This window comes from Lithobates pipiens, unplaced genomic scaffold, assembly GCF_037356315.1.
Source record: "Lithobates pipiens isolate NorthernLeopardFrog02 unplaced genomic scaffold, aLitPip1_a1.2 Scaffold_35, whole genome shotgun sequence".
NCBI classification, from domain to species: domain Eukaryota; kingdom Metazoa; phylum Chordata; class Amphibia; order Anura; family Ranidae; genus Lithobates; species Lithobates pipiens.
The window spans coordinates 3,647,870-3,675,364 of record NW_027507811.1 but is presented as its reverse complement, the minus strand read 5'-3'; the positions used below and the strand labels follow the sequence as shown (position 1 = coordinate 3,675,364).

The following is a 27,495-nucleotide window of genomic DNA, read 5'->3' as shown; positions in this document are numbered from 1 at the left end:
TATGCTTCATAATCTCAGTGTCTCCAGTGCACCCCTGGGACTCAAGTACACTTCATAATCTCAGTGTCTCCAGTGCACCCCTGGGCCTCAAGTACACTTCATAATCTCAGTGTCTCCAGTGCACCCCTGGGCCTCAAGTACGCTTCGTGATCTCAGTGTCTCCAGTGCACCCCTGGGACTCAAGTACTCTTCATGATCTCAGTGTCTCCAGTGCACCCCTGGGCCTCAAGTATGCTTCATAATCTCAGTGTCTCCAGTGCACCCCTGGGCCTCAAGTACGCTTCGTGATCTCAGTGTCTCCAGTGCACCCCTGGGACTCAAGTACTCTTCATGATCTCAGTGTCTCCAGTGCACCCCTGGGACTCAAGTACTCTTCATGATCTCAGTGTCTCCAGTGCACCCCTGGGACTCAAGTACTCTTCATAATCTCAGTGTCTCCAGTGCACCCCTGGGCCTCAAGTATGCTTCATAATCTCAGTGTCTCCAGTGCACCCCTGGGCCTCAAGTACGCTTCGTGATCTCAGTGTCTCCAGTGCACCCCTGGGACTCAAGTACTCTTCATGATCTCAGTGTCTCCAGTGCACCCCTGGGGCTCAAGTACTCTTCATGATCTCAGTGTCTCCAGTGCACCCCTGGGGCTCAAGTACTCTTCATGATCTCAGCGTCTCCAGTGCACCCCTGGGCCTCAAATACGCTTCATGATCTCAGTGTCTCCAGTGCACCCCTGGGACTCAAGTACGCGTCGGGGTCTCAGTGTCTCCAGTGCACCCCTGGGACTCAAGTACTCTTCATGATCTCAGTGTCTCCAGTGCACCCCTGGGACTCAAGTACGCTTCATAATCTCAGTGTCTCCAGTGCACCCCTGGGACTCAAGTACTCTTCATGATCTCAGTGTCTCCAGTGCACCCCTGGGACTCAAGTACGCTTCATAATCTCAGTGTCTCCAGTGCACCCCTGGGACTCAAGTACGCGTCGGGGTCTCAGTGTCTCCAGTGCACCCCTGGGACTCAAGTACTCTTCATGATCTCAGTGTCTCCAGTGCACCCCTGGGACTCAAGTACGCTTCAAAATCACAGTGTCTCCAGTGCACCCCTGGGACTCAAGTATGCTTTAGGATCTCAGTGTCTCCAGTGCACCCCTGGAACTCAAGTACTCTTCATGATCTCAGCATCTCCAGTGCACCCCTGGGCCTCAAGTATGCTTCATAAACTCAGTGTCTCCAGTGCACCCCTGGGACTCAAGTACTCTTCATGATCTCAGTATCTCCAGAGCACCCCTGGGACTCAAGTACACTTCATAATCTCAGTGTCTCCAGTGCACCCCTGGGCCTCAAGTACGCTTTGGGATCTCAGTGTCTCCAGTGCACCCCTGGGCCTCAAGTACTCTTCATGATCTCAGTGTCTCCAGTGCACCCCTGGGCCTCAAGTATGCTTCATAATCTCAGTGTCTCCAGTGCACCCCTGGGACTCAAGTACTCTTCATGATCTCAGTGTCTCCAGTGCACCCCTGGGCCTCAAGTACGCTTCATGATCTCAGTGTCTCCAGTGCACCCCTGGGACTCAAGTACTCTTCATGAACTCAGTGTCTCCAGTGCACCCCTGGGCCTCAAGTACTCTTCATGATCTCAGTGTCTCCAGTGCACCCCTGGGACTCAAGTACTCTTCATAATCTCAGTGTCTCCAGTGCACCCCTGGGCCTCAAGTACACTTCATGATCTCAGTGTCTCCAGTGCACCCCTGGGCCTCAAGTACTCTTCATGATCTCAGTGTCTCCAGTGCACCCCTGGGACTCAAGTACTCTTCATGATCTCAGTGTCTCCAGTGCACCCCTGGGTCTCAAGTACTCTTCATGATCTCAGTGTCTCCAGTGCACCCCTGGGCCTCAAGTATGCTTCATAATCTCAGTGTCTCCAGTGCACCCCTGGGACTCAAGTACTCTTCATGATCTCAGTGTCTCCAGTGCACCCCTGGGCCTCAAGTACGCTTCATGATCTCAGTGTCTCCAGTGCACCCCTGGGCCTCAAGTACGCTTTGGGGTCTCAGTGTCTCCAGTGCACCCCTGGGCCTCAAGTACGCTTAATGATCTCAGTGTCTCCAGTGCACCCCTGGGCCTCAAGTATGCTTCATAATCTCAGTGTCTCCAGTGCACCCCTGGGACTCAAGTACTCTTCATGATCTCAGTGTCTCCAGTGCACCCCTGGGCCTCAAGTACTCTTCATGATCTCAGTGTCTCCAGTGCACCCCTGGGCCTCAAGTATGCTTCATAATCTCAGTGTCTCCAGTGCACCCCTGGGACTCAAGTACTCTTCATGATCTCAGTGTCTCCAGTGCACCCCTGGGCCTCAAGTATGCTTCATAATCTCAGTGTCTCCAGTGCACCCCTGTGCCTCAAGTATGCTTCATAATCTCAGTGTCTCCAGTGCACCCCTGGGACTCAAGTACACTTCATAATCTCAGTGTCTCCAGTGCACCCCTGGGCCTCAAGTACACTTCATAATCTCAGTGTCTCCAGTGCACCCCTGGGCCTCAAGTACGCTTCGTGATCTCAGTGTCTCCAGTGCACCCCTGGGACTCAAGTACTCTTCATGATCTCAGTGTCTCCAGTGCACCCCTGGGCCTCAAGTATGCTTCATAATCTCAGTGTCTCCAGTGCACCCCTGGGACTCAAGTACTCTTCATGATCTCAGTGTCTCTAGTGCACCCCTGGGCCTCAAGTACTCTTCATGATCTCAGTGTCTCCAGTGCACCCCTGGGCCTCAAGTACGCTTCGTGATCTCAGTGTCTCCAGTGCACCCCTGGGACTCAAGTACTCTTCATGATCTCAGTGTCTCCAGTGCACCCCTGGGGCTCAAGTACTCTTCATGATCTCAGCGTCTCCAGTGCACCCCTGGGCCTCAAATACGCTTCATGATCTCAGTGTCTCCAGTGCACCCCTGGGACTCAAGTACGCTTCATGATCTCAGTGTCTCCAGTGCACCCCTGGGCCTAAAGTATGCTTCATAATCTCAGTGTCTCCAGTGCACCCCTGGGACTCAAGTACTCTTCATGATCTCAGTGTCTCCAGTGCACCCCTGGGCCTCAAGTACGCTTCGTGATCTCAGTGTCTCCAGTGCACCCCTGGGACTCAAGTACTCTTCATGATCTCAGTGTCTCCAGTGCACCCCTGGGCCTCAAGTACTCTTCATGATCTCAGTGTCTCCAGTGCCCCCCGGGCCTCAAGTACGCTTCATGATCTCAGTGTCTCCAGTGCACCCCTGGGCCTCAAGTACTCTTCATGATCTCAGTGTCTCCAGTGCACCCCTGGGCCTCAAGTACGCTTCATGATCTCAGTGTCTCCAGTGCACCCCTGGGCCTAAAGTATGCTTCATAATCTCAGTGTCTCCAGTGCACCCCTGGGACTCAAGTACTCTTCATGATCTCAGTGTCTCCAGTGCACCCCTGGGCCTCAAGTACGCTTCATGATCTCAGTGTCTCCAGTGCACCCCTGGGCCTAAAGTATGCTTCATAATCTCAGTGTCTCCAGTGCACCCCTGGGCCTCAAGTACTCTTCATGATCTCAGTGTCTCCAGTGCACCCCTGGGCCTCAAGTACGCTTCATGATCTCAGTGTCTCCAGTGCACCCCTGGGCCTAAAGTATGCTTCATAATCTCAGTATCTCCAGTGCACCCCTGGGACTCAAGTACGCTTCGTGATCTCAGTGTCTCCAGTGCACCCCTGGGACTCAAGTACTCTTCATGATCTCAGTGTCTCCAGTGCACCCCTGGGACTCAAGTACACTTCATAATCTCAGTGTCTCCAGTGCACCCCTGGGCCTCAAGTACTCTTCATGATCTCAGTGTCTCCAGTGCACCCCTGGGCCTCAAGTACACTTCATAATCTCAGTGTCTCCAGTGCACCCCTGGGCCTCAAGTATGCTTCATAATCTCAGTGTCTCCAGTGCACCCCTGGGCCTCAAGTACGCTTCATGATCTCAGTGTCTCCAGTGCACCCCTGGGCCTCAAGTACTCTTCATGATCTCAGTGTCTCCAGTGCACCCCTGGGCCTCAAGTACTCTTCATAATCTCAGTGTCTCCAGTGCACCCCTGGGCCTCAAGTACGCTTCATAATCTCAGTGTCTCCAGTGCACCCCTGGGCCTCAAGTACTCTTCATGATCTCAGTGTCTCCAGTGCACTCCTGTGTCCCAAGTACGCCTCATGTCCTCAGTGTCTCCAGTGCACCCTGGGCCTCAAATATGCTTTATGATCTCAGTGTCTCCAGTGTACCCCTGGGGCTCAAGTATGCTTCATGATCTCAGTGTCTCCAGTGTACCCCTGGGCCTCAAGTACGCTTCATAATCTCAGTGTCTTCAGTGCACCCCTGGGCCTCAAGTACTCTTCATGATCTCAGTGTCTCCAGTGCACCCCTGGGTCTCAAGTACTCTTCATGATCTCAGTGTCTCCAGTGCACCCCTGGGCCTCAAGTACTCTTCATGATCTCAGTGTCTCCAGTGCACTTCTGGGCCTCAAGTACTCTTCATGATCTCAGTGTCTCCAGTGCACCCCTGGGCCTCAAGTACTCTTCATAATCTCAGTGTCTCCAGTCCACCCCTGGGACTCAAGTACTCTTCATGATCTCAGTGTCTCCAGTGCACTTCTGGGCCTCAAGTACTCTTCATGATCTCAGTGTCTCCAGTGCACCCCTGTGCCTCAAGTATGCTTCATAATCTCAGTGTCTCCAGTGCACCCCTGGGCCTCAAGTACACTTCATAATCTCAGTGTCTCCAGTGCACCCCTGGGCCTCAAGTATGCTTCATAATCTCAGTGTCTCCAGTGCACCCCTGGGCCTCAAGTACGCTTCGTGATCTCAGTGTCTCCAGTGCACCCCTGGGACTCAAGTACTCTTCATGATCTCAGTGTCTCCAGTGCACCCCTGGGCCTCAAGTATGCTTCATAATCTCAGTGTCTCCAGTGCACCCCTGGGCCTCAAGTACGCTTCGTGATCTCAGTGTCTCCAGTGCACCCCTGGGACTCAAGTACTCTTCATGATCTCAGTGTCTCCAGTGCACCCCTGGGACTCAAGTACTCTTCATGATCTCAGTGTCTCCAGTGCACCCCTGGGACTCAAGTACTCTTCATAATCTCAGTGTCTCCAGTGCACCCCTGGGCCTCAAGTATGCTTCATAATCTCAGTGTCTCCAGTGCACCCCTGGGCCTCAAGTACGCTTCGTGATCTCAGTGTCTCCAGTGCACCCCTGGGACTCAAGTACTCTTCATGATCTCAGTGTCTCCAGTGCACCCCTGGGGCTCAAGTACTCTTCATGATCTCAGCGTCTCCAGTGCACCCCTGGGCCTCAAATACGCTTCATGATCTCAGTGTCTCCAGTGCACCCCTGGGACTCAAGTACGCTTCATGATCTCAGTGTCTCCAGTGCACCCCTGGGACTCAAGTACGCTTCATGATCTCAGTGTCTCCAGTGCACCCCTGGGACTCAAGTACGCTTCATGATCTCAGTGTCTCCAGTGCACCCCTGGGCCTAAAGTATGCTTCATAATCTCAGTGTCTCCAGTGCACCCCTGGGACTCAAGTACTCTTCATGATCTCAGTGTCTCCAGTGCACCCCTGGGCCTCAAGTACTCTTCATGATCTCAGTGTCTCCAGTGCCCCCCGGGCCTCAAGTACGCTTCATGATCTCAGTGTCTCCAGTGCACCCCTGGGACTCAAGTACGCTTCATGATCTCAGTGTCTCCAGTGCACCCCTGGGACTCAAGTACGCTTCATGATCTCAGTGTCTCCAGTGCACCCCTGGGACTCAAGTACGCTTCATGATCTCAGTGTCTCCAGTGCACCCCTGGGCCTAAAGTATGCTTCATGATCTCAGTGTCTCCAGTGCACCCCTGGGACTCAAGTACTCTTCATGATCTCAGTGTCTCCAGTGCACCCCTGGGCCTCAAGTACTCTTCATGATCTCAGTGTCTCCAGTGCCCCCCGGGCCTCAAGTACGCTTCATGATCTCAGTGTCTCCAGTGCACCCCTGGGCCTCAAGTACTCTTCATGATCTCAGTGTCTCCAGTGCACCCCTGGGCCTCAAGTACGCTTCATGATCTCAGTGTCTCCAGTGCACCCCTGGGCCTAAAGTATGCTTCATAATCTCAGTGTCTCCAGTGCACCCCTGGGCCTCAAGTACTCTTCATGATCTCAGTGTCTCCAGTGCACCCCTGGGCCTCAAGTACGCTTCATGATCTCAGTGTCTCCAGTGCACCCCTGGGCCTAAAGTATGCTTCATAATCTCAGTATCTCCAGTGCACCCCTGGGACTCAAGTACGCTTCGTGATCTCAGTGTCTCCAGTGCACCCCTGGGACTCAAGTACTCTTCATGATCTCAGTGTCTCCAGTGCACCCCTGGGACTCAAGTACTCTTCATGATCTCAGTGTCTCCAGTGCACCCCTGGGCCTCAAGTACTCTTCATGATCTCAGTGTCTCCAGTGCACCCCTGGGCCTCAAGTACTCTTCATGATCTCAGTGTCTCCAGTGCACCCCTGGGCCTCAAGTACACTTCATAATCTCAGTGTCTCCAGTGCACCCCTGGGCCTCAAGTATGCTTCATGATCTCAGTGTCTCCAGTGCACCCCTGGGCCTCAAGTACGCTTCATGATCTCAGTGTCTCCAGTGCACCCCTGGGGCTCAAGTACTCTTCATGATCTCAGCGTCTCCAGTGCACCCCTGGGCCTCAAGTACGCTTCATGATCTCAGTGTCTCCAGTGCACCCCTGGGCCTCAAGTACGCTTCATGATCTCAGTGTCTCCAGTGCACCCCTGGGCCTCAAGTACTCTTCATGATCTCAGTGTCTCCAGTGCACCCCTGGGCCTCAAGTACGCTTCATAATCACAGTGTCTCCAGTGCACCCCTGGGCCTCAAATACGCTTCATGATCTCAGTGTCTCCAGTGCACCCCTGGGCCTCAAGTACGCTTCATGATCTCAGTGTCTCCAGTGCACCCCTGGGACTCAAGTACTCTTCATGATCTCAGTGTCTCCAGTGCACCCCTGGGCCTCAAGTACTCTTCATGATCTCAGTGTCTCCAGTCCACCCCTGGGCCTCAAGTACGCTTCATGATCTCAGTGTCTCCAGTGCACCCCTGGGACTCAAGTACGCTTCATAATCTCAGTGTCTCCAGTCCACCCCTGGGCCTCAAGTACTCTTCATGATCTCAGTGTCTCCAGTGCACCCCTGGGCCTCAAGTACGCTTCATAATCTCAGTGTCTCCAGTGCACCCCTGGGCCTCAAGTACGCTTCATAATCTCAGTGTCTCCAGTGCACCCCTGGGCCTCAAGTACTCTTCATGATCTCAGTGTCTCCAGTGCACTTCTGGGCCTCAAGTACTCTTCATGATCTCAGTGTCTCCAGTGCACTCCTGTGTCCCAAGTACGCCTCATGTCCTCAGTGTCTCCAGTGCACCCTGGGCCTCAAATATGCTTTATGATCTCAGTGTCTCCAGTGTACCCCTGGGGCTCAAGTATGCTTCATAATCTCAGTGTCTCCAGTGCACCCCTGGGACTCAAGTACGCTTCATAATCTCAGTGTCTCCAGTGCACCCCTGGGCCTCAAGTACGCTTCAGGATCTCAGTGTCTCCAGTGCACCCCTGGGACTCAAGTACGCTTCATAATCTCAGTGTCTCCAGTGCACCCCTGGGCCTCAAGTACGCTTCAGGATCTCAGTGTCTCCAGTGCACCCCTGGGACTCAAGTACGCTTCATGAGCTCAGTGTCTCCAGTGCACCCCTGGGCCTCAAGTACTCTTCAGGATCTCAGTGTCTCCAGTGCACCCCTGGGACTCAAGTACTCTTCATGATCTCAGTGTCTCCAGTGCACCCCTGGGACTCAAGTACTCTTCATAATCTCAGTGTCTCCAGTGCACCCCTGGGCCTCAAGTATGCTTCATAATCTCAGTGTCTCCAGTGCACCCCTGGGCCTCAAGTACGCTTCGTGATCTCAGTGTCTCCAGTGCACCCCTGGGACTCAAGTACTCTTCATGATCTCAGTGTCTCCAGTGCACTTCTGGGCCTCAAGTACTCTTCATGATCTCAGTGTCTCCAGTGCACTCCTGTGTCCCAAGTACGCCTCATGTCCTCAGTGTCTCCAGTGCACCCTGGGCCTCAAATATGCTTTATGATCTCAGTGTCTCCAGTGTACCCCTGGGGCTCAAGTATGCTTCATAATCTCAGTGTCTCCAGTGCACCCCTGGGACTCAAGTACGCTTCATAATCTCAGTGTCTCCAGTGCACCCCTGGGCCTCAAGTACGCTTCAGGATCTCAGTGTCTCCAGTGCACCCCTGGGACTCAAGTACGCTTCATAATCTCAGTGTCTCCAGTGCACCCCTGGGCCTCAAGTACGCTTCAGGATCTCAGTGTCTCCAGTGCACCCCTGGGACTCAAGTACGCTTCATGAGCTCAGTGTCTCCAGTGCACCCCTGGGCCTCAAGTACTCTTCAGGATCTCAGTGTCTCCAGTGCACCCCTGGGACTCAAGTACGCTTCATGAGCTCAGTGTCTCCAGTGCACCCCTGGGCCTCAAGTACGCTTCAGGATCTCAGTGTCTCCAGTGCACCCCTGGGACTCAAGTACGCTTCATGAGCTCAGTGTCTCCAGTGCACCCCTGGGCCTCAAGTACGCTTCATGAACTCAGTGTCTCCAGTGCACCCCTGGGCCTCAAGTACTCTTCATGATCTCAGTGTCTCCAGTGCACCCCTGGGACTCAAGTACTCTTCATGATCTCAGTGTCTCCAGTGCACCCCTGGGACTCAGGTACGCTTCATAATCTCAGTGTCTCCAGTGCACCCCTGGGACTCAAGTACTCTTCATGATCTCAGTGTCTCCAGTGCACCCCTGGGACTCAAGTACGCTTCATAATCTCAGTGTCTCCAGTGCACCCCTGGGCCTCAAGTACACTTCATGATCTCAGTGTCTCCAGTGCACCCCTGGGACTCAAGTATGCTTCATAATCTCAGTGTCTCCAGTGCACCCCTGGGCCTCAAGTACACTTCATGATCTCAGTGTCTCCAGTGCACCCCTGGGACTCAAGTATGCTTCATAATCTCAGTGTCTCCAGTGCACCCCTGGGACTCAAGTACGCTTCATAATCTCAGTGTCTCCAGTGCACCCCTGGGCCTCAAGTACGCTTCATGATCTCAGTGTCTCCAGTGCACCCCTGGGCCTCAAGTACTCTTCATGATCTCAGTGTCTCCAGTGCACCCCTGGGCCTCAAGTACTCTTCATGATCTCAGTGTCTCCAGTGCACCCCTGGGCCTCAAGTACGCTTCATAATCACAGTGTCTCCAGTGCACCCCTGGGCCTCAAATACGCTTCATGATCTCAGTGTCTCCAGTGCACCCCTGGGCCTCAAGTACGCTTCATGATCTCAGTGTCTCCAGTGCACCCCTGGGACTCAAGTACTCTTCATGATCTCAGTGTCTCCAGTGCACCCCTGGGCCTCAAGTACTCTTCATGATCTCAGTGTCTCCAGTCCACCCCTGGGCCTCAAGTACGCTTCATGATCTCAGTGTCTCCAGTGCACCCCTGGGACTCAAGTACGCTTCATAATCTCAGTGTCTCCAGTCCACCCCTGGGCCTCAAGTACTCTTCATGATCTCAGTGTCTCCAGTCCACCCCTGGGCCTCAAGTACGCTTCATAATCTCAGTGTCTCCAGTGCACCCCTGGGCCTCAAGTACGCTTCATAATCTCAGTGTCTCCAGTGCACCCCTGGGCCTCAAGTACTCTTCATGATCTCAGTGTCTCCAGTGCACCCCTGGGCCTCAAGTACGCTTCATGATCTCAGTGTCTCCAGTGCACCCCTGGGCCTCAAGTACTCTTCATGATCTCAGTGTCTCCAGTGAACCCCTGGGCCTCAAGTACGCTTCATAATCTCAGTGTCTCCAGTGCACCCCTGGGCCTCAAGTACTCTTCATGATCTCAGTGTCTCCAGTGCACCCCTGGGACTCAAGTACGCTTCAAAATCACAGTGTCTCCAGTGCACCCCTGGGACTCAAGTACGCTTTGGGATCTCAGTGTCTCCAGTGCACCCCTGGGCCTCAAGTACTCTTCATGATCTCAGTATCTCCAGTGCACCCCTGGGCCTCAAATATGCTTTATGATCTCAGTGTCTCCAGTGTACCCCTGGGGCTCAAATACGCTTCAGGATCTCAGTGTCTCCAGTGCACCCCTGGGCCTCAAGTATGCTTCATGATCTCAGTGTCTCCAGTGCACCCCTGGGCCTCAAGTACGCTTCATGATCTCAGTGTCTCCAGTGCACCCCTGCTTCTCAAATTTGCCTCATGTCTTCAGTGTCTCCAGTGCACTCCTGTGTCTCAAGTACGCCTCATGTCCTCAGTGTCTCCAGTGCACCAGTGTCTCAAGTACGCTTCATGATAGCAGTGTCCCAGAGCATCTGGTGTCATCTAGTGACTCCAAATGGATCCCTGTAGACCTCTGCAACTTCAAGTGCACCCCAGAGAATCCTGTGTCATCTGGTGACTGTAATGTGTCTTCAATTGTGCCCCAGTGCAACTTGAGTCATCTAGTGATTTCAAGCACATTCTGTATTTCAAAGTGTTCCCCAGTGTTTCCTATGTCCTCTAATGCCCCCAGTGTACATCAGTGACTCCCATGTCTCTATGCAGCCTGCAATACAGCTCTGAATCATCTGGACAGCCCTTCTCTCATTGGATATGGACCCCTGTGACTATAGTGAATATGGATTCCGACCCCTACTAATGTTGCTTACCAATCCGAACAAGCAACCTTTTCAAAGAGTCGATGCCCAGGAAGCCAGACAAGTTAAGGTGATCTGACATCTCTACACTCTCATTTTAACATTTTTTTTGTTTGTTTTTGAGAGGTGTCAAAATATAGCCCACTGAAAAGGAGAAGAAGCTGTAGAACTTGGTAGAAGGTCCATCAATGTAGCTTTGAGAGTCTCACATGGATGAGAATTGTCCCTGTTCTTCTCATCAGGACCTCACTTGTGTGAAGGAACTTCTCATCTTGGGGTTGATCCTCACAAACAACACCTAAGGCGGCACATCTACACATTTCCCCCAAAACGTGGTCAGCACAGAGACAACCCTACAGAAAACAATGCAGAAAGGCTTTGAGTCCACGTTCTGCTCATCATGACCTCACCTGTGTGGAAGAACCTCTCTTCTCGGGATCCATGATTGTCCCAAACAATCTGTAAGGTTACAGCTACACATTTTCACCAAAACATGGTCAGTACAGAGACAACCCAACAGAAACCCATGGAGGAAGGCTTGGAGTCCATGTTCTGCTCATCATTACTTTACCTGTGTCGAGAAACCTATTCTTGGGATATATGATTGTCCCAATCAATCTGTAAGGTGACATCTTCACATTTCCACCAAAACATGGTCAGCACAGAGACAAACCAACAGAAACCCATGGAGGAAGGCTTGGAGTCCATGTTCTGCTCATCATGACTTTACCTGTGTCGAGAAACCTATTCTTGGGATATATGATTGTCCCAATCAATCTGTAAGGTGACATCTTCACATTTCCACCAAAACATGGTCAGCACAGAGACAACCCAACAGAAACCCATGGAGGAAGGCTTGGAGTCCATGTTCTGCTCATCATGACTTTAACTGTGTCAAGAAACCTATTCTTGGGATATATGATTGTCCCAATCAATCTGTAAGATCTACACCTTTCCACCAAAACATGGTCACCATAGAGGCAACCCAACAGAAACCCATGGAGGAAGGCTTGGAGTCCATGTTCTGTTCATCATTACTTTACCTGTGTCGAGAAACCTATTCTTGGGATATATGATTGTCCCAATCAATCTGTAAGGTGACATCTTCACATTTCCACCAAAACATGGCCAGCACAGAGACAAACCAACAGAAACCCATGGAGGAAGGCTTGGAGTCCATGTTCTGCTCATCATTACTTTACCTGTGTCGAGAAACCTATTCTTGGGATATATGATTGTCCCAATCAATCTGTAAGGTGACATCTTCACATTTCCACCAAAACATGGCCAGCACAGAGACAAACCAACAGAAACCCATGGAGGAAGGCTTGGAGTCCATGTTCTGCTCATCATTACTTTACCTGTGTCGAGAAACCTATTCTTGGGATATATGATTGTCCCAATCAATCTGTAAGGGGACATCTACACATTTCCACCAAAACATAGTCAGCATAGGGGCAACCCTACAGAAAACAATGCAGAAAGGCTTAGGCCGCGTACACACGGGCGGACTGTCTGACGGACTTGGTCCGCTGAAACGTGTTTCAGCGGACAATCCGCTCGTGTGTGGGCTTCAGCAGACTATTTCAGCGGACAGTCTGGCGGACTAAGTCTTTTGGAATTTCCGTAATATTGTCCGTCCAACTTTAGTTTCAGCGGACAGTCCACTCGTGAGTAGGCAAGTTGGACGGACTAAGTATGGCGCATGCTCAGAAAGGATTTACACGGCCGAAGGTTGCATTGCAGTGTATTGGACGTTGTATTTCTAGTCCCGTCGTACGTGCCGTACACGTCATCACGCAAGCTTTCAGCGGACTGTCTGTTCGTCGTGTGTGGTCAAGTCCGTTCATTCAAAAGTAGGACGGACTGTCTGTCGGATTGTCTGACGGACTTAGTTGGACGGACAGTCCGCGCGTGTGTACGCGGCCTTAAAGTTCACGTTCTGCTCATCATGACCTCACCTGTGTGGAAGAACATCTCTTCTCTGTATCCATGATTGTCCCAAACAATCTGTAAGGTTACAGCTACACATTTTCACCAAAACATGGTCAGCACAGAGACAACCCAACAGAAACCCATGGAGGAAGGCTTGGAGTCCATGTTCTGCTCATCATTACTTTACCTGTGTCGAGAAACCTATTCTTGGGATATATGATTGTCCCAATCAATCTGTAAGATCTACACATTTCCACCAAAACATGGTCACCATAGAGGCAACCCAACAGAAACCCATGGAGGAAGGCTTGGAGTCCATGTTCTGCTCATCATTACTTTACCTGTGTCGAGAAACCTATTCTTGGGATATATGATTGTCCCAATCAATCTGTAAGGTGACATCTTCACATTTCCACCAAAACATGGTCAGCACAGAGTCAACCCAACAGAAACCCATGGAGGAAGGCTTGGAGTCCATGTTCTGCTCATCATTACTTTACCTGTGTCGAGAAACCTATTCTTGGGATATATGATTGTCCCAATCAATCTGTAAGATCTACACATTTCCACCAAAACATGGTCAGCACAGAGACAACCCAACAGAAACCCATGGAGGAAGGCTTGGAGTCGATGTTCTGCTCATCATTACTTTACCTGTGTCGAGAAACCTATTCTTGGGATATATGATTGTCCCAATCAATCTGTAAGATCTACACATTTCCACCAAAACATGGTCACCATAGAGGCAACCCAACAGAAACCCATGGAGGAAGGCTTGGAGTCCATGTTCTGCTCATCATGGCTTTACCTGTGTCGAGAAACCAATTCTTGGGATATATGATTGTCCCAATCAATCTGTAAGATCTACACATTTCCACCAAAACATGATCACCATAGAGGCAACCCAACAGAAACCCATGGAGGAAGGCTTGGAGTCCATGTTCTGCTCATCATTACTTTACCTGTGCCGAGAAACCTATTCTTGGGATATATGATTGTCCCAATCAATCTGTAAGATCTACACATTTCCACCAAAACATGGTCACCATAGAGGCAACCCAACAGAAACCCATGGAGGAAGGCTTGGAGTCCATGTTCTGCTCATCATGGCTTTACCTGTGTCGAGAAACCAATTCTTGGGATATATGATTGTCCCAATCAATCTGTAAGATCTACACATTTCCACCAAAACATGGTCACCATAGAGGCAACCCAACAGAAACCCATGGAGGAAGGCTTGGAGTCCATGTTCTGCTCATCATTACTTTACCTGTGCCGAGAAACCTATTCTTGGGATATATGATTGTCCCAATCAATCTGTAAGATCTACACATTTCCACCAAAACATGGTCACCATAGAGGCAACCCAACAGAAACCCATGGAGGAAGGCTTGGAGTCCATGTTCTGCTCATCATGGCTTTACCTGTGTCGAGAAACCAATTCTTGGGATATATGATTGTCCCAATCAATCTGTAAGATCTACACATTTCCACCAAAACATGGTCACCATAGAGGCAACCTTACAGAAACCCATGGAGGAAGGCTTGGAGTCCATGTTCTGCTCATCATTACTTTACCTGTGTCGAGAAACCAATTCTTGGGATATATGATTGTCCCAATCAATCTGTAAGATCTACACATTTCCACCAAAACATGGTCACCATAGAGGCAACCCAACAGAAACCCATGGAGGAAGGCTTGGAGTCCACGTTCTGTTCATCATTACTTTACCTGTGTCGAGAAACCTATTCTTGGGATATATGATTGTCCCAATCAATCTGTAAGATCTACACATTTCCACCAAAACATGGTCACCATAGAGGCAACCCAACAGAAACCCATGGAGGAAGGCTTGGAGTCCATGTTCTGCTCATCATTACTTTACCTGTGTCGAGAAACCTATTCTTGGGATATATGATTGTCCCAATCAATCTGTAAGGGGACATCTTCACATTTCCACCAAAACATGGTCAGCACAGAGTCAACCCAACAGAAACCCATGGAGGAAGGCTTGGAGTCCATGTTCTGCTCATCATTACTTTACCTGTGTCGAGAAACCTATTCTTGGGATATATGATTGTCCCAATCAATCTGTAAGATCTACACATTTCCACCAAAACATGGTCAGCACAGAGACAACCCAACAGAAACCCATGGAGGAAGGCTTTGAGTCGATGTTCTGCTCATCATTACTTTACCTGTGTCGAGAAACCTATTCTTGGGATATATGATTGTCCCAATCAATCTGTAAGATCTACACATTTCCACCAAAACATGGTCACCATAGAGGCAACCCAACAGAAACCCATGGAGGAAGGCTTGGAGTCCATGTTCTGCTCATCATGGCTTTACCTGTGTCGAGAAACCAATTCTTGGGATATATGATTGTCCCAATCAATCTGTAAGATCTACACATTTCCACCAAAACATGATCACCATAGAGGCAACCCAACAGAAACCCATGGAGGAAGGCTTGGAGTCCATGTTCTGCTCATCATGGCTTTACCTGTGTCGAGAAACCAATTCTTGGGATATATGATTGTCCCAATCAATCTGTAAGATCTACACATTTCCACCAAAACATGGTCACCATAGAGGCAACCCAACAGAAACCCATGGAGGAAGGCTTGGAGTCCATGTTCTGCTCATCATTACTTTACCTGTGCCGAGAAACCTATTCTTGGGATATATGATTGTCCCAATCAATCTGTAAGATCTACACATTTCCACCAAAACATGGTCACCATAGAGGCAACCCAACAGAAACCCATGGAGGAAGGCTTGGAGTCCATGTTCTGCTCATCATGGCTTTACCTGTGTCGAGAAACCAATTCTTGGGATATATGATTGTCCCAATCAATCTGTAAGATCTACACATTTCCACCAAAACATGGTCACCATAGAGGCAACCTTACAGAAACCCATGGAGGAAGGCTTGGAGTCCATGTTCTGCTCATCATGACTTTACCTGTGTCGAGAAACCTATTCTTGGGATATATGATTGTCCCAATCAATCTGTAAGATCTACACCTTTCCACCAAAACATGGTCACCATAGAGGCAACCCAACAGAAACCCATGGAGGAAGGCTTGGAGTCCATGTTCTGCTCATCATGACTTTACCTGTGTCGAGAAACCAATTCTTGGGATATATGATTGTCCCAATCAATCAGTAAGATCTACACATTTCCACCAAAACATGGTCACCATAGAGGCAACCCAACAGAAACCCATGGAGGAAGGCTTGGAGTCCATGTTCTGCTCATCATTACTTTACCTGTGTCGAGAAACCTATTCTTGGGATATATGATTGTCCCAATCAATCTGTAAGATCTACACATTTCCACCAAAACATGGTCACCATAGAGGCAACCCAACAGAAACCCATGGAGGAAGGCTTGGAGTCCATGTTCTGCTCATCATTACTTTACCTGTGTCGAGAAACCAATTCTTGGGATATATGATTGTCCCAATCAATCTGTAAGATCTACACATTTCCACCAAAACATGGTCACCATAGAGGCAACCCAACAGAAACCCATGGAGGAAGGCTTGGAGTCCACGTTCTGTTCATCATTACTTTACCTGTGTCGAGAAACCTATTCTTGGGATATATGATTGTCCCAATCAATCTGTAAGATCTACACATTTCCACCAAAACATGGTCACCATAGAGGCAACCCAACAGAAACCCATGGAGGAAGGCTTGGAGTCCATGTTCTGCTCATCATTACTTTACCTGTGTCGAGAAACCAATTCTTGGGATATATGATTGTCCCAATCAATCTGTAAGATCTACACATTTCCACCAAAACATGGTCACCATAGAGGCAACCCAACAGAAACCCATGGAGGAAGGCTTGGAGTCCATGTTCTGCTCATCATGACTTTACCTGTTTTGAGAAACCTATTCTTGGGATATATGATTGTCCCAATCAATCTGTAAGGTCTACACATTTCCACCAAAACATAGTCACCATAGAGGCAACCCAACAGAAACCCATGGAGGAGGGCTTGGAGTCCATGTTCTACTCATCATGACTTTACCTGTTTCGAGAAACCTATTCTTGGGATATATGATTGTCCCAATCAATCTGTAAGGTGACATCTTCACATTTCCACCAAAACATGGTCACCATAGAGGCAACCCAACAGAAACCCATGGAGGAAGGCTTGGAGTCCATGTTCTGCTCATCATGACTTTACCTGTGTCGAGAAACCTATTCTTGGGATATATGATTGTCCCAATCAATCTGTAAGATCTACACATTTCCACCAAAACATGGTCACCATAGAGGCAACCCAACAGAAACCCATGGAGGAAGGCTTGGAGTCCATGTTCTGCTCATCATGACTTTACCTGTGTCGAGAAACCTATTCTTGGGATATATGATTGTCCCAATCAATCTGTAAGATCTACACCTTTCCACCAAAACATGGTCACCATAGAGGCAACCCAACAGAAACCCATGGAGGAAGGCTTGGAGTCCATGTTCTGCTCATCATGACTTTACCTGTGTCGAGAAACCTATTCTTGGGATATATGATTGTCCCAATCAATCTGTAAGATCTACACCTTTCCACCAAAACATGGTCACCATAGAGGCAACCCAACAGAAACCCATGGAGGAAGGCTTGGAGTCCATGTTCTGCTCATCATTACTTTACCTGTGTCGAGAAACCAATTCTTGGGATATATGATTGTCCCAATCAATCTGTAAGATCTACACATTTCCACCAAAACATGGTCACCATAGAGGCAACCCAACAGAAACCCATGGAGGAAGGCTTGGAGTCCATGTTCTGCTCATCATTACTTTACCTGTGTCGAGAAACCTATTCTTGGGATATATGATTGTCCCAATCAATCTGTAAGATCTACAAATTTCCACGAAAACATGGTCACCATAGAGGCAACCCAACAGAAACCCATGGAGGAAGGCTTGGAGTCCATGTTCTGCTCATCATGACTTTACCTGTGTCGAGAAACCTATTCTTGGGATATATGATTGTCCCAATCAATCTGTAAGATCTACACATTTCCACCAAAACATAGTCACCATAGAGGCAACCCAACAGAAACCCATGGAGGAAGGCTTGGAGTCCACATTCTGCTCATCATTATTTTACCTGTGTCGAGAAACCTATTCTTGGGATATATGATTGTCCCAATCAATCTGTAAGGGGACATCTACACATTTGCACCAAAACATGGTCAGCACAGAGACAACCCAACAGAAACCCATGGAGGAAGGCTTGGAGTCCATCTTCTGCTCATCATTACTTTACCTGTGTCGAGAAACCTATTCTTGGGATATATGATTGTCCCAATCAATCTGTAAGGGGACATCTACACATTTCCACCAAAACATAGTCAGCATAGAGGCAACCCTACAGAAAACAATGCAGAAAGGCTTATAGTCCACGTTCTGCTCATCATGACCTCACCTGTGTGGAAGAACATCTCTTCTCTGGATCCATGATTGTCCCAAACAATCTGTAAGGTTACAGCTACACATTTGCACCAAAACATGATCAGTACAGAGACAACCCAACAGAAACCCATGGAGGAAGGCTTGGAGTCCATGTTCTGTTCATCATTACTTTACCTGTGTCGAGAAACCTATTCTTGGGATATATGATTGTCCCAATCAATCTGTAAGATCTACACATTTCCACCAAAACATGGTCACCATAGAGGCAACCCAACAGAAACCCATGGAGGAAGGCTTGGAGTCCATGTTCTGCTCATCATTACTTTACCTGTGTCGAGAAACCTATTCTTGGGATATATGATTGTCCCAATCAATCTGTAAGATCTACACATTTCCACCAAAACATGGTCACCATAGAGGCAACCCAACAGAAACCCATGGAGGAAGGCTTGGAGTCCATGTTCTGCTCATCATTACTTTACCTGTGTCGAGAAACCTATTCTTGGGATATATGATTGTCCCAATCAATCTGTAAGGTGACATTTTCACATTTCCACCAAAACATGGTCAGCACAGAGACAACCCAACAGAAACCCATGGAGGAAGGCTTGGAGTCCACATTCTGTTCATCGTGACCTCACCTGTGTCAAGAAACCTATTCTTGGGATATATGATTGTCCCAATCAATCTGTAAGGTGACATCTACACATTTTCACCAAAACATAGTCAGCATAGAGTCAACCCTACAGAAAACAATGCAGAAAGGCTTAGAGTCCACGTTCTGCTCATCATGACCTCACCTGTGTGGAAGAACCTCTCTTCACGGGATCCATGATTGTCCCAAACAATCTGTAAGGTTACAGCTACACATTTCCAACAAAACATGGTCAGCACAGAGACAACCCAACAGAAACCCATGGAGGAAGGCTCGGAGTCCACGTTATGCTCATCATGACTTTACCTGTGTCGAGAAACCTATTCTTGGGATTTATGATTGTCCCAATCAATCTGTTAGCCCTTGTACACACGGTCGGAGAATCCGTCGGAATGTGTCCTATCGGTCCGTGTTGTCGGATAATCCGACTGTGTGTGGTATGCATCGGACTGATTCCATCGGAATATCCGTCAGACCAAATTTTCCAACATGTTGGAAATATTTTCCGACCAACTGGTCCGATCGGACATACTCCGATCATGTGTAGCCTACTCTGATGGACAAGGTGCCATGCATGCTCAGATCAAATTCCTACATCAAAGCTATTGGCTACTAGCCTGAACATAGTTCTATCGTAACGAAATTACGTCATCACGTTCTGAAAGATCGGATTTTTCAACAACTTTGTCCGACCGTGTGTATGCAACAGTTTCGGACAAGATCCGATGGACAAAATCCGACGGATTTGGTTGTCGAAATGTCCGACCGTGTGTACAAGGGCTAAGGCGACATCTACACATTTCCACCAAAACATGGTCAGCACAGAGACAACCCAACAGAAACCCATGGAGGAAGGCTTGGAGTCCATGTTCTGCTCATCATGACTTTAACTGTGTCGAGAAACCTATTCTTGGGATATATGATTGTCCCAATCAATCTGTAAGATCTACACATTTCCACCAAAACATGGTCACCATAGAGGCAACCCAACAGAAACCCATGGAGGAAGGCTTGGGATCCACGTTCTGTTCATCATGGCTTTACCTGTGTCGAGAAACCTATTCTTGGGATATATGATTGTCCCAATCAATCTGTAAGATCTACACATTTCCACCAAAACATGGTCACCATAGAGGCAACCCAACAGAAACCCATGGAGGAAGGCTTGGGGTCCATGTTCTGCTCATCATGACTTTACCTGTGTCGAGAAACCTATTCGTGGGATATATGATTGTCCCAATCAATCTGTAAGATCTACACATTTCCACCAAAACATGGTCACCATAGAGGCAACCCAACAGAAACCCATGGAGGAAGGCTTGGGATCCACGTTCTGTTCATCATGGCTTTACCTGTGTCGAGAAACCTATTCTTGGGATATATGATTGTCCCAATCAATCTGTAAGATCTACACATTTCCACCAAAACATGGTCACCATAGAGGCAACCCAACAGAAACCCATGGAGGAAGGCTTGGAGTCCATGTTCTGCTCATCATTACTTTACCTGTGTCAAGAAACCTATTCTTGGGATATATGATTGTCCCAATCAATCTGTAAGATCTACACATTTCCACCAAAACATGGTCACCATAGAGGCAACCCAACAGAAACCCATGGAGGAAGGCTTGGAGTCCATGTTCTGCTCATCATTACTTTACCTGTGTCAAGAAACCTATTCTTGGGATATATGATTGTCCCAATCAATCTGTAAGATCTACACATTTCCACCAAAACATGGTCACCATAGAGGCAACCCAACAGAAACCCATGGAGGAAGGCTTGGGGTCCATGTTCTGCTCATCATGACTTTACCTGTGTCGAGAAACCTATTCTTGGGATATATGATTGTCCCAATCAATCTGTAAGATCTACACATTTCCACCAAAACATGGTCACCATAGAGGCAACCCAACACAGACTCAGAGAAAGACTTGTGAGCAATAAAATTCTGTAGTCCGAAAAGGAGAATCAAAATTCATTTATTTATTGTGACAAAGCTAAAATTGGTTGTATATTTCGATATTTTTGTACACTCGGCTATAAGGAAGATGCCAATGAGTAATGGCTCCAAACTGACAGAGCCCCACACTGCACCAATAACAGCCCCCTTTACCATGATCGGGGGGGAACATCAAGAAGTGTTGCTTAGTAGGACACTTCCACACCTTCATTCGGCAGTGGTGACTTTTTCCCGAAGCCTGAAATGATTGGAAGTTTATATCTCCTGAAGTATCTCCTGCAACGGCTGTGGAAGTTCATGGAGCCGAAAGCTTGTTGTGTCGAAAAATAGGTTTTCGTTTTCATGGTCACAATTCTGAGAATTAACGGTGAGATCATCTATATACAACGTCTATCGTTCCAACCTGAAGGGTCTACTGTGCTAAGGAAAACATCTCTTGGGGGTTAGATAAAATGGGTTGAAGGGTTGGTCATCGGGGTTAATAAGAGTAGATAAGGGGATAAAATATTGGGACTCGGTCCATCAAAAAAAGATGGAGGTGTGTATCTCTACGAAGGATAACCTTTCCCTTCTCCTTCCTTTTCTACAGGAGAAATCAGACTACACTTGCTGGAGGGACCCAACCAGCATGACTTTTGAATAACCCTTCCCGTAACTCAGGACTGTAATGCGGCTCCCCCCCCATGTGTGCTGTGATGTTTAGCAAGATCCGATTTCCTTACGAAAGATTTCCCACACTCAGGGCAGGAATGCGGCTTCTCGCCGGTGTGGCCTATCTGATGCACTGTAAGATTGGACTTGTCGGCGAAACATTTCCCGCACTCGGAGCAGGAGTAAGGCTTCTCCCCCGTGTGGCTTCTCTTATGTATTGAAAGATACGACCTCTGCGAATACGATTTCCCGCAGTCGGGACAGGAAAACGGCTTCTCCCCGGTGTGAGTCCTCTGATGTGCGGTGAGGTCTGGTTTACGTTGAAAGCGTTTCCCGCACTCGGGGCAGGCGTACGGCTTCTCCCCCGTATGCGATCTTTGATGGGCAACGAGTTCTGATTTCCAAGGAAAGCATTTCCCGCACAAAGGGCAGGCGTGCGGCTTCTCCCCCCTGTGGTCTTTTTGATGGACAGAAAGGCTGGACTTCCGCGCGAAACACTTCCCGCACTCAGAACAGGAATACGGCCTCTCGCCCGTGTGAGTCCTCTGATGCGTGTTGAGTTCTGACTTCCGGGAGTAACATTTGCCACACTCGGCGCAGGAATACGGCTTCTCGCCCGTGTGGGACCTTTGATGTACTGAGAGATAGGACTTCCGTGAAAAACACTTCCCGCACTGAGGACAGGAATAGGGCTTTTGCCCCGTGTGGCATATTTGATGTCTGACAAGCTCTGATTTCATTGGATAGCTCTGCCCGCAGTCAGGGCAGGAAAACGGCATCTTGCCCGTATGGAATACCTGATGTCTGAAAAGTTGGGATTGCCACAAAAAACTTTCCCCGCACTCCGTACAGGAATAGGGCTTCTCCCCCGAGTGACACCTCAGATGCATGACGAGCTGCGATTTCCGCGCGTAACATTTCTCGCACTCGGGGCAGGCGAACGGCCTCTCCCCCGTGTGAGAAACCTGGTGCCTCTCTAAATTGGATTTGGTGACAAAACCTTTCCCGCACTCGGGGCAGGAGAAGGGCTTCTCGCCCGTGTGAGACCTCTGATGTATGACAAGCTGCGGTTTCGTCGGGAAAAACTGCCCGCACTCCGAACAGGAATAGGGGAGCTGACCCGAGTGACACCTCAAGTGAACCCGAAGGCTGGACTTAAAACGAAACTGTTTCCCGCACTCAGTGCAGGGATAGGACTGCTCGCTCGAGTGGGATCTCATATGGACGTGAAGACTGGAGTTAAAACGAAAACGTTTCCCACACTGGGTACAGGAGTACGGCCGCTCGCCCGAGTGGCACCTTAGATGAACGCGAAGGCCGGATTTAAAATGAAAACTTTTCCCACACTCAGGGCAGGAATACCTCTTTTCTGTTGGAAGCACGGCACCGTCCCGCACAGTCTGAGGTTCCTCTGAGTGAGAGGAATACGATGGTCCATCTACACTGTGGGGCAGCGGTTGGGCATTTCTGGTAAAGAAGCCTTCTCCTGGACTATACTGTGTGATGTCCTCATCTTCTACTTTACAGTCTGGAGACAAAGTGAGACAATCCTCTGAGGTTTTCTTGATGTGTCTTCCATGTGCTAAAAAACAAACAGTAGTTATTTTGTTCTTACCATAAAATTTATTTTTTGGGGTCCATTGGGGACACAGGAAGTCTTAGAATTTAGGGTTTACTACCATCTATGGGAATACTGACCAGGATAACCCGTCATACTCCCAGCATGCCTCAGTAGGAAAGCCGTACTAAGAGCAGCTTTTCTCAACCTTTTCAACACAAAGGAACCCTTTAGAACAACTTCCCGATCTCAAGGAACCCCCCCAAAAATTTGATATCTACAACTCATGATACATTGATGTGGTGGCCAGTGGGAAGAATGGTCCTTCCACTTGTGGTCAGTGGGAAGAATGGTCCTTCCACTTGTGGTCATTGGGAAGAATGGTCCTCACACTTGTGGTCATTGGGAAGAATGGTCCTCACACTTGTGGTCAGTGGGAAGAATGGTCCTCACACTTGTGGTCATTGGGAAGAATGGTCCTCACACTTGTGGTCAGTGGGAAGAATGGTCCTTCCACTTGTGGTCATTGGGAAGAATGGTCCTTCCACTTGTGGTCAGTGGGAAGAATGGTCCTTCCACTTGTGGTCATTGGGAAGAATGGTCCTCACACTTGTGGTCATTGGGAAGAATGGTCCTCACACTTGTGGTCAGTGGGAACAATGGTCCTTACACTTGTGGCCATTGGGAAGAATGGTCCTTACACTTGTGGTCAGTGGGAAGAATGGTCCTTCCACTTGTGGTCATTGGGAAGAATGGTCCTCACACTTGTGGTCATTGGGAAGAATGGTCCTCACACTTGTGGTCAGTGGGAACAATGGTCCTTACACTTGTGGTCATTGGGAAGAACGCTCCTCACACTTGTGGCCATTGGGAAGAATGGTCCTTACACTTGTGGTCAGTGGGAAGAATGGTCCTCACACTTGTGGTCATTGGGAAGAATGGTCCTTACACTTGTGGTCAGTGGGAAGAATGGTCCTCACACTTGTGGTCATTGGGAAGAATGGTCCTTACACTTGTGGTCAGTGGGAAGAATGGTCCTCACACTTGTGGTCATTGGGAAGAATGGTCCTCACACTTGTGGTCATTGGGAAGAATGGTCCTCACACTTGTGGTCATTGGGAAGAATGGTCCTCACACTTGTGGTCATTGGGAAGAATGGTCCTTACACTTGTGGTCAGTGGGAAGAATGGTCCTCACACTTGTGGTCATTGGGAAGAATGGTCCTTACACTTGTGGTCAGTGGGAAGAATGCTCCTTCCACTTGTGGTCATTGGGAAGAATGGTCCTTACACTTGTGGTCATTGGGAAGAATGGTCCTCACACTTGTGGTCAGTGGGAAGAATGGTCCTCACACTTGTGGTCATTGGGAAGAATGGTCCTCACACTTGTGGTCATTGGGAAGAATGGTCCTTACACTTGTGGTCATTGGGAAGAATGGTTCTCACACTTGTGGTCATTAGGAAGAATGGTCCTCACACTTGTGGTCATTGGGAAGAATGGTCCTTACACTTGTGGTCAGTGGGAAGAATGGTCCTTACACTTGTGGTCATTGGGAAGAATGGTCCTTACACTTGTGGTCAGTGGGAAGAATGGTCCTCACACTTGTGGTCATTGGGAAGAATGGTCCTTACACTTGTGGTCAGTGGGAAGAATGGTCCTCACACTTGTGGTCATTGGGAAGAATGGTCCTTACACTTGTGGTCATTGGGAAGAATGGTCCTCACACTTGTGGTCATTGGGAAGAATGGTCCTCACACTTGTGGTCATTGGGAAGAATGGTCCTCACACTTGTGGTCATTGGGAAGAATGGTCCTTACACTTGTGGTCATTGGGAAGAATGATCCTTACACTTGTGGTCATTGGGAAGAATGGTCCTTACACTTGTGGTCATTGGGAAGAATGGTCCTTACACTTGTGGTCATTGGGAAGAATGGTCCTCACACTTGTGGTCAGTGGGAAGAATGGTTCTCACACTTGTGGTCATTGGGAAGAATGGTCCTCACACTTGTGGTCATTGGGAAGAATGGTCCTTACACTTGTGGTCAGTGGGAAGAATGGTCCTTACACTTGTGGTCATTGGGAAGAATGGTCCTTACACTTGTGGTCAGTGGGAAGAATGGTCCTCACACTTGTGGTCATTGGGAAGAATGGTCCTTACACTTGTGGTCAGTGGGAAGAATGGTCCTCACACTTGTGGTCATTGGGAAGAATGGTCCTCACACTTGTGGTCATTGGGAAGAATGGTCCTCACACTTGTGGTCATTGGGAAGAATGGTCCTCACACTTGTGGTCATTGGGAAGAATGGTCCTTACACTTGTGGTCAGTGGGAAGAATGGTCCTCACACTTGTGGTCATTGGGAAGAATGGTCCTCACACTTGTGGTCATTGGGAAGAATGGTCCTCACACTTGTGGTCATTGGGAAGAATGGTCCTCACACTTGTGGTCATTGGGAAGAATGGTCCTCACACTTGTGGTCATTGGGAAGAATGGTCCTTCCACTTGTGGTCATTGGGAAGAATGGTCCTCACACTTGTGGTCATTGGGAAGAATGGTCCTCACACTTGTGGTCATTGGGAAGAATGGTCCTCACACTTGTGGTCATTGGGAAGAATGGTCCTTCCACTTGTGGTCATTGGGAAGATTGGTCCTTACACTTGTGGTCATTGGGAAGAATGGTCCTTACACTTGTGGTCATTGGGAAGAATGGTCCTTCCACTTGTGGTCATTGGGAAGAATGGTCCTCACACTTGTGGTCATTGGGAAGAATGGTCCTCACACTTGTGGTCATTGGGAAGAATGGTCCTCACACTTGTGGTCATTGGGAAGAATGGTCCTTCCACTTGTGGTCATTGGGAAGAATGGTCCTCACACTTGTGGTCATTGGGAAGAATGGTCCTCACACTTGTGGTCATTGGAAGAACGGTCCTTACACTTGTGGTCATTGGGAAGATTGGTCTTTACACTTGTGGTCAGTGGGAAGAATGGTCCTTACACTTGTGGTCATTGGGAAGAATGGTCCTTCCACTTGTGGTCATTGGGAAGAATGGTCCTCACACTTGTGGTCATTGGGAAGAATGGTCCTCACACTTGTGGTCATTGGGAAGAATGGTCCTCACACTTGTGGTCATTGGGAAGAATGGTCCTTCCACTTGTGGTCATTGGGAAGAATGGTCCTTCCACTTGTGGTCATTGGGAAGAATGGTCCTCACACTTGTGGTCATTGGGAAGAATGGTCCTTCCACTTGTGGTCATTGGGAAGAATGGTCCTCACACTTGTGGTCATTGGGAAGAGAGGTCCTCACACTTGTGGTCATTGGGAAGAATGGTCCTCACACTTGTGGTCATTGAGAAGAATGGTCCTCACACTTGTGGTCATTGGGAAGAATGGTCCTTCCACTTGTGGTCATTGGGAAGAATTACCCCCCTTACAGATAGCTAAAAAGAACAATGGTGTCAGTGGGAACAGTGGCTCAAGGAACTCATAGCAACCTTTGGAGGAACTCCATGGAAACCTGGTTGAGAAACCTTTGTCTTTCAATGGACTTCAAGAAATTTGATTTTATGTTGAGGTTTCTTTCTCGTCTAATGAGGGATACAGGAAACCTTAGCCTGTTGGGATGTCCAAAAACAGTCAAACTGTGGAGTGGGCAACAGCAAATCAAAGGCTAACAGGACCACAAGGAACAAGCGCATAGGTTAACAAGGAGGACTCAAGGGGGCCTACAGAACAACCTGAAGGACCTTAGAACTGAAGTCAGCATCAGCTGAGGTCTTAACGTCTTTCAGGTAAGACTTAATGAACATGTGAATAGAAGACCAGGTGGTAACCTGAAGCTCAAAGAGCCGACTGAAGAACCTTTGGCCCAAAATTGGCTTTAGATGAGGACTAAACATCCATCTGGTAAGACTAACAGGACCACAAGGAACAAGCCCATAGGTTATCAAGGGGGACTCAAGGGGGCCTACATCACCACCTGAAGGACCTTAGAACTGAAGTCAGCATCAGCTGAGGTCTTAACGACTTTCAGGTAAGACTTAAAGGGGTTGTAAAGGTTCGTTTTTTATTTTCCAAATAGGTTCCTTTAAGCTAGTGCATTGTTGGTTCACTTATCTTTTGCTTTGATTTCCCTTCTAAATGTTTTTTTTCTTTGTTTTCTTTGTCTGAATTTCTCACTTCCTGTTCCTCCTCAGTAAGCTGTTCAGTAAGCTGTTCTGGCTGACTAACCACCACTCGGATGATGGTGAGAAGTTTGCTGAGGAGAAACAGGAAGTGAGCTATTCAGACAAAGAAAAAAAACATTTAGAAGGGAAATCGAAGGAAAAGGTAAGTGAACCAACAATGCACTAGCTTAAAGGAACCTATGTAGAAAATAAAAAATGAACCTTTACAACCCCTTTAACGAACATGTGAACAAAAGACCAGGTGGCAACCTACAGCTCAAAGAGCTTCCTGAGGGATCTTTGGCCCAAAGCTGGCTTTGGATGAGGTCACCTGATAGGACTTGGAGAATATATGAACAGAAGACCGAGTGGCAACCTGCAGCTCAAAGAGCC

At 48.6% G+C, this 27,495-nt stretch overlaps 1 protein-coding gene across 1 annotated transcript in view; it reads right to left on the bottom strand.

Moving 5' to 3' along the window:
* LOC143955452 (uncharacterized) overlaps positions 1-27,495 on the bottom strand; it is a 233,242-nt gene that overhangs the window by 92,950 nt on the left and 112,797 nt on the right. The window contains exons 6-7 of the mRNA XM_077465496.1: positions 21,394-22,963; positions 20,936-21,084 (exon numbers count right to left, since the gene is read on the bottom strand). Coding sequence (XP_077321622.1) covers positions 20,936-21,084; positions 21,394-22,963 — 1,719 coding nt within the window. The remainder of the gene's footprint in view (positions 1-20,935; positions 21,085-21,393; positions 22,964-27,495) is intronic.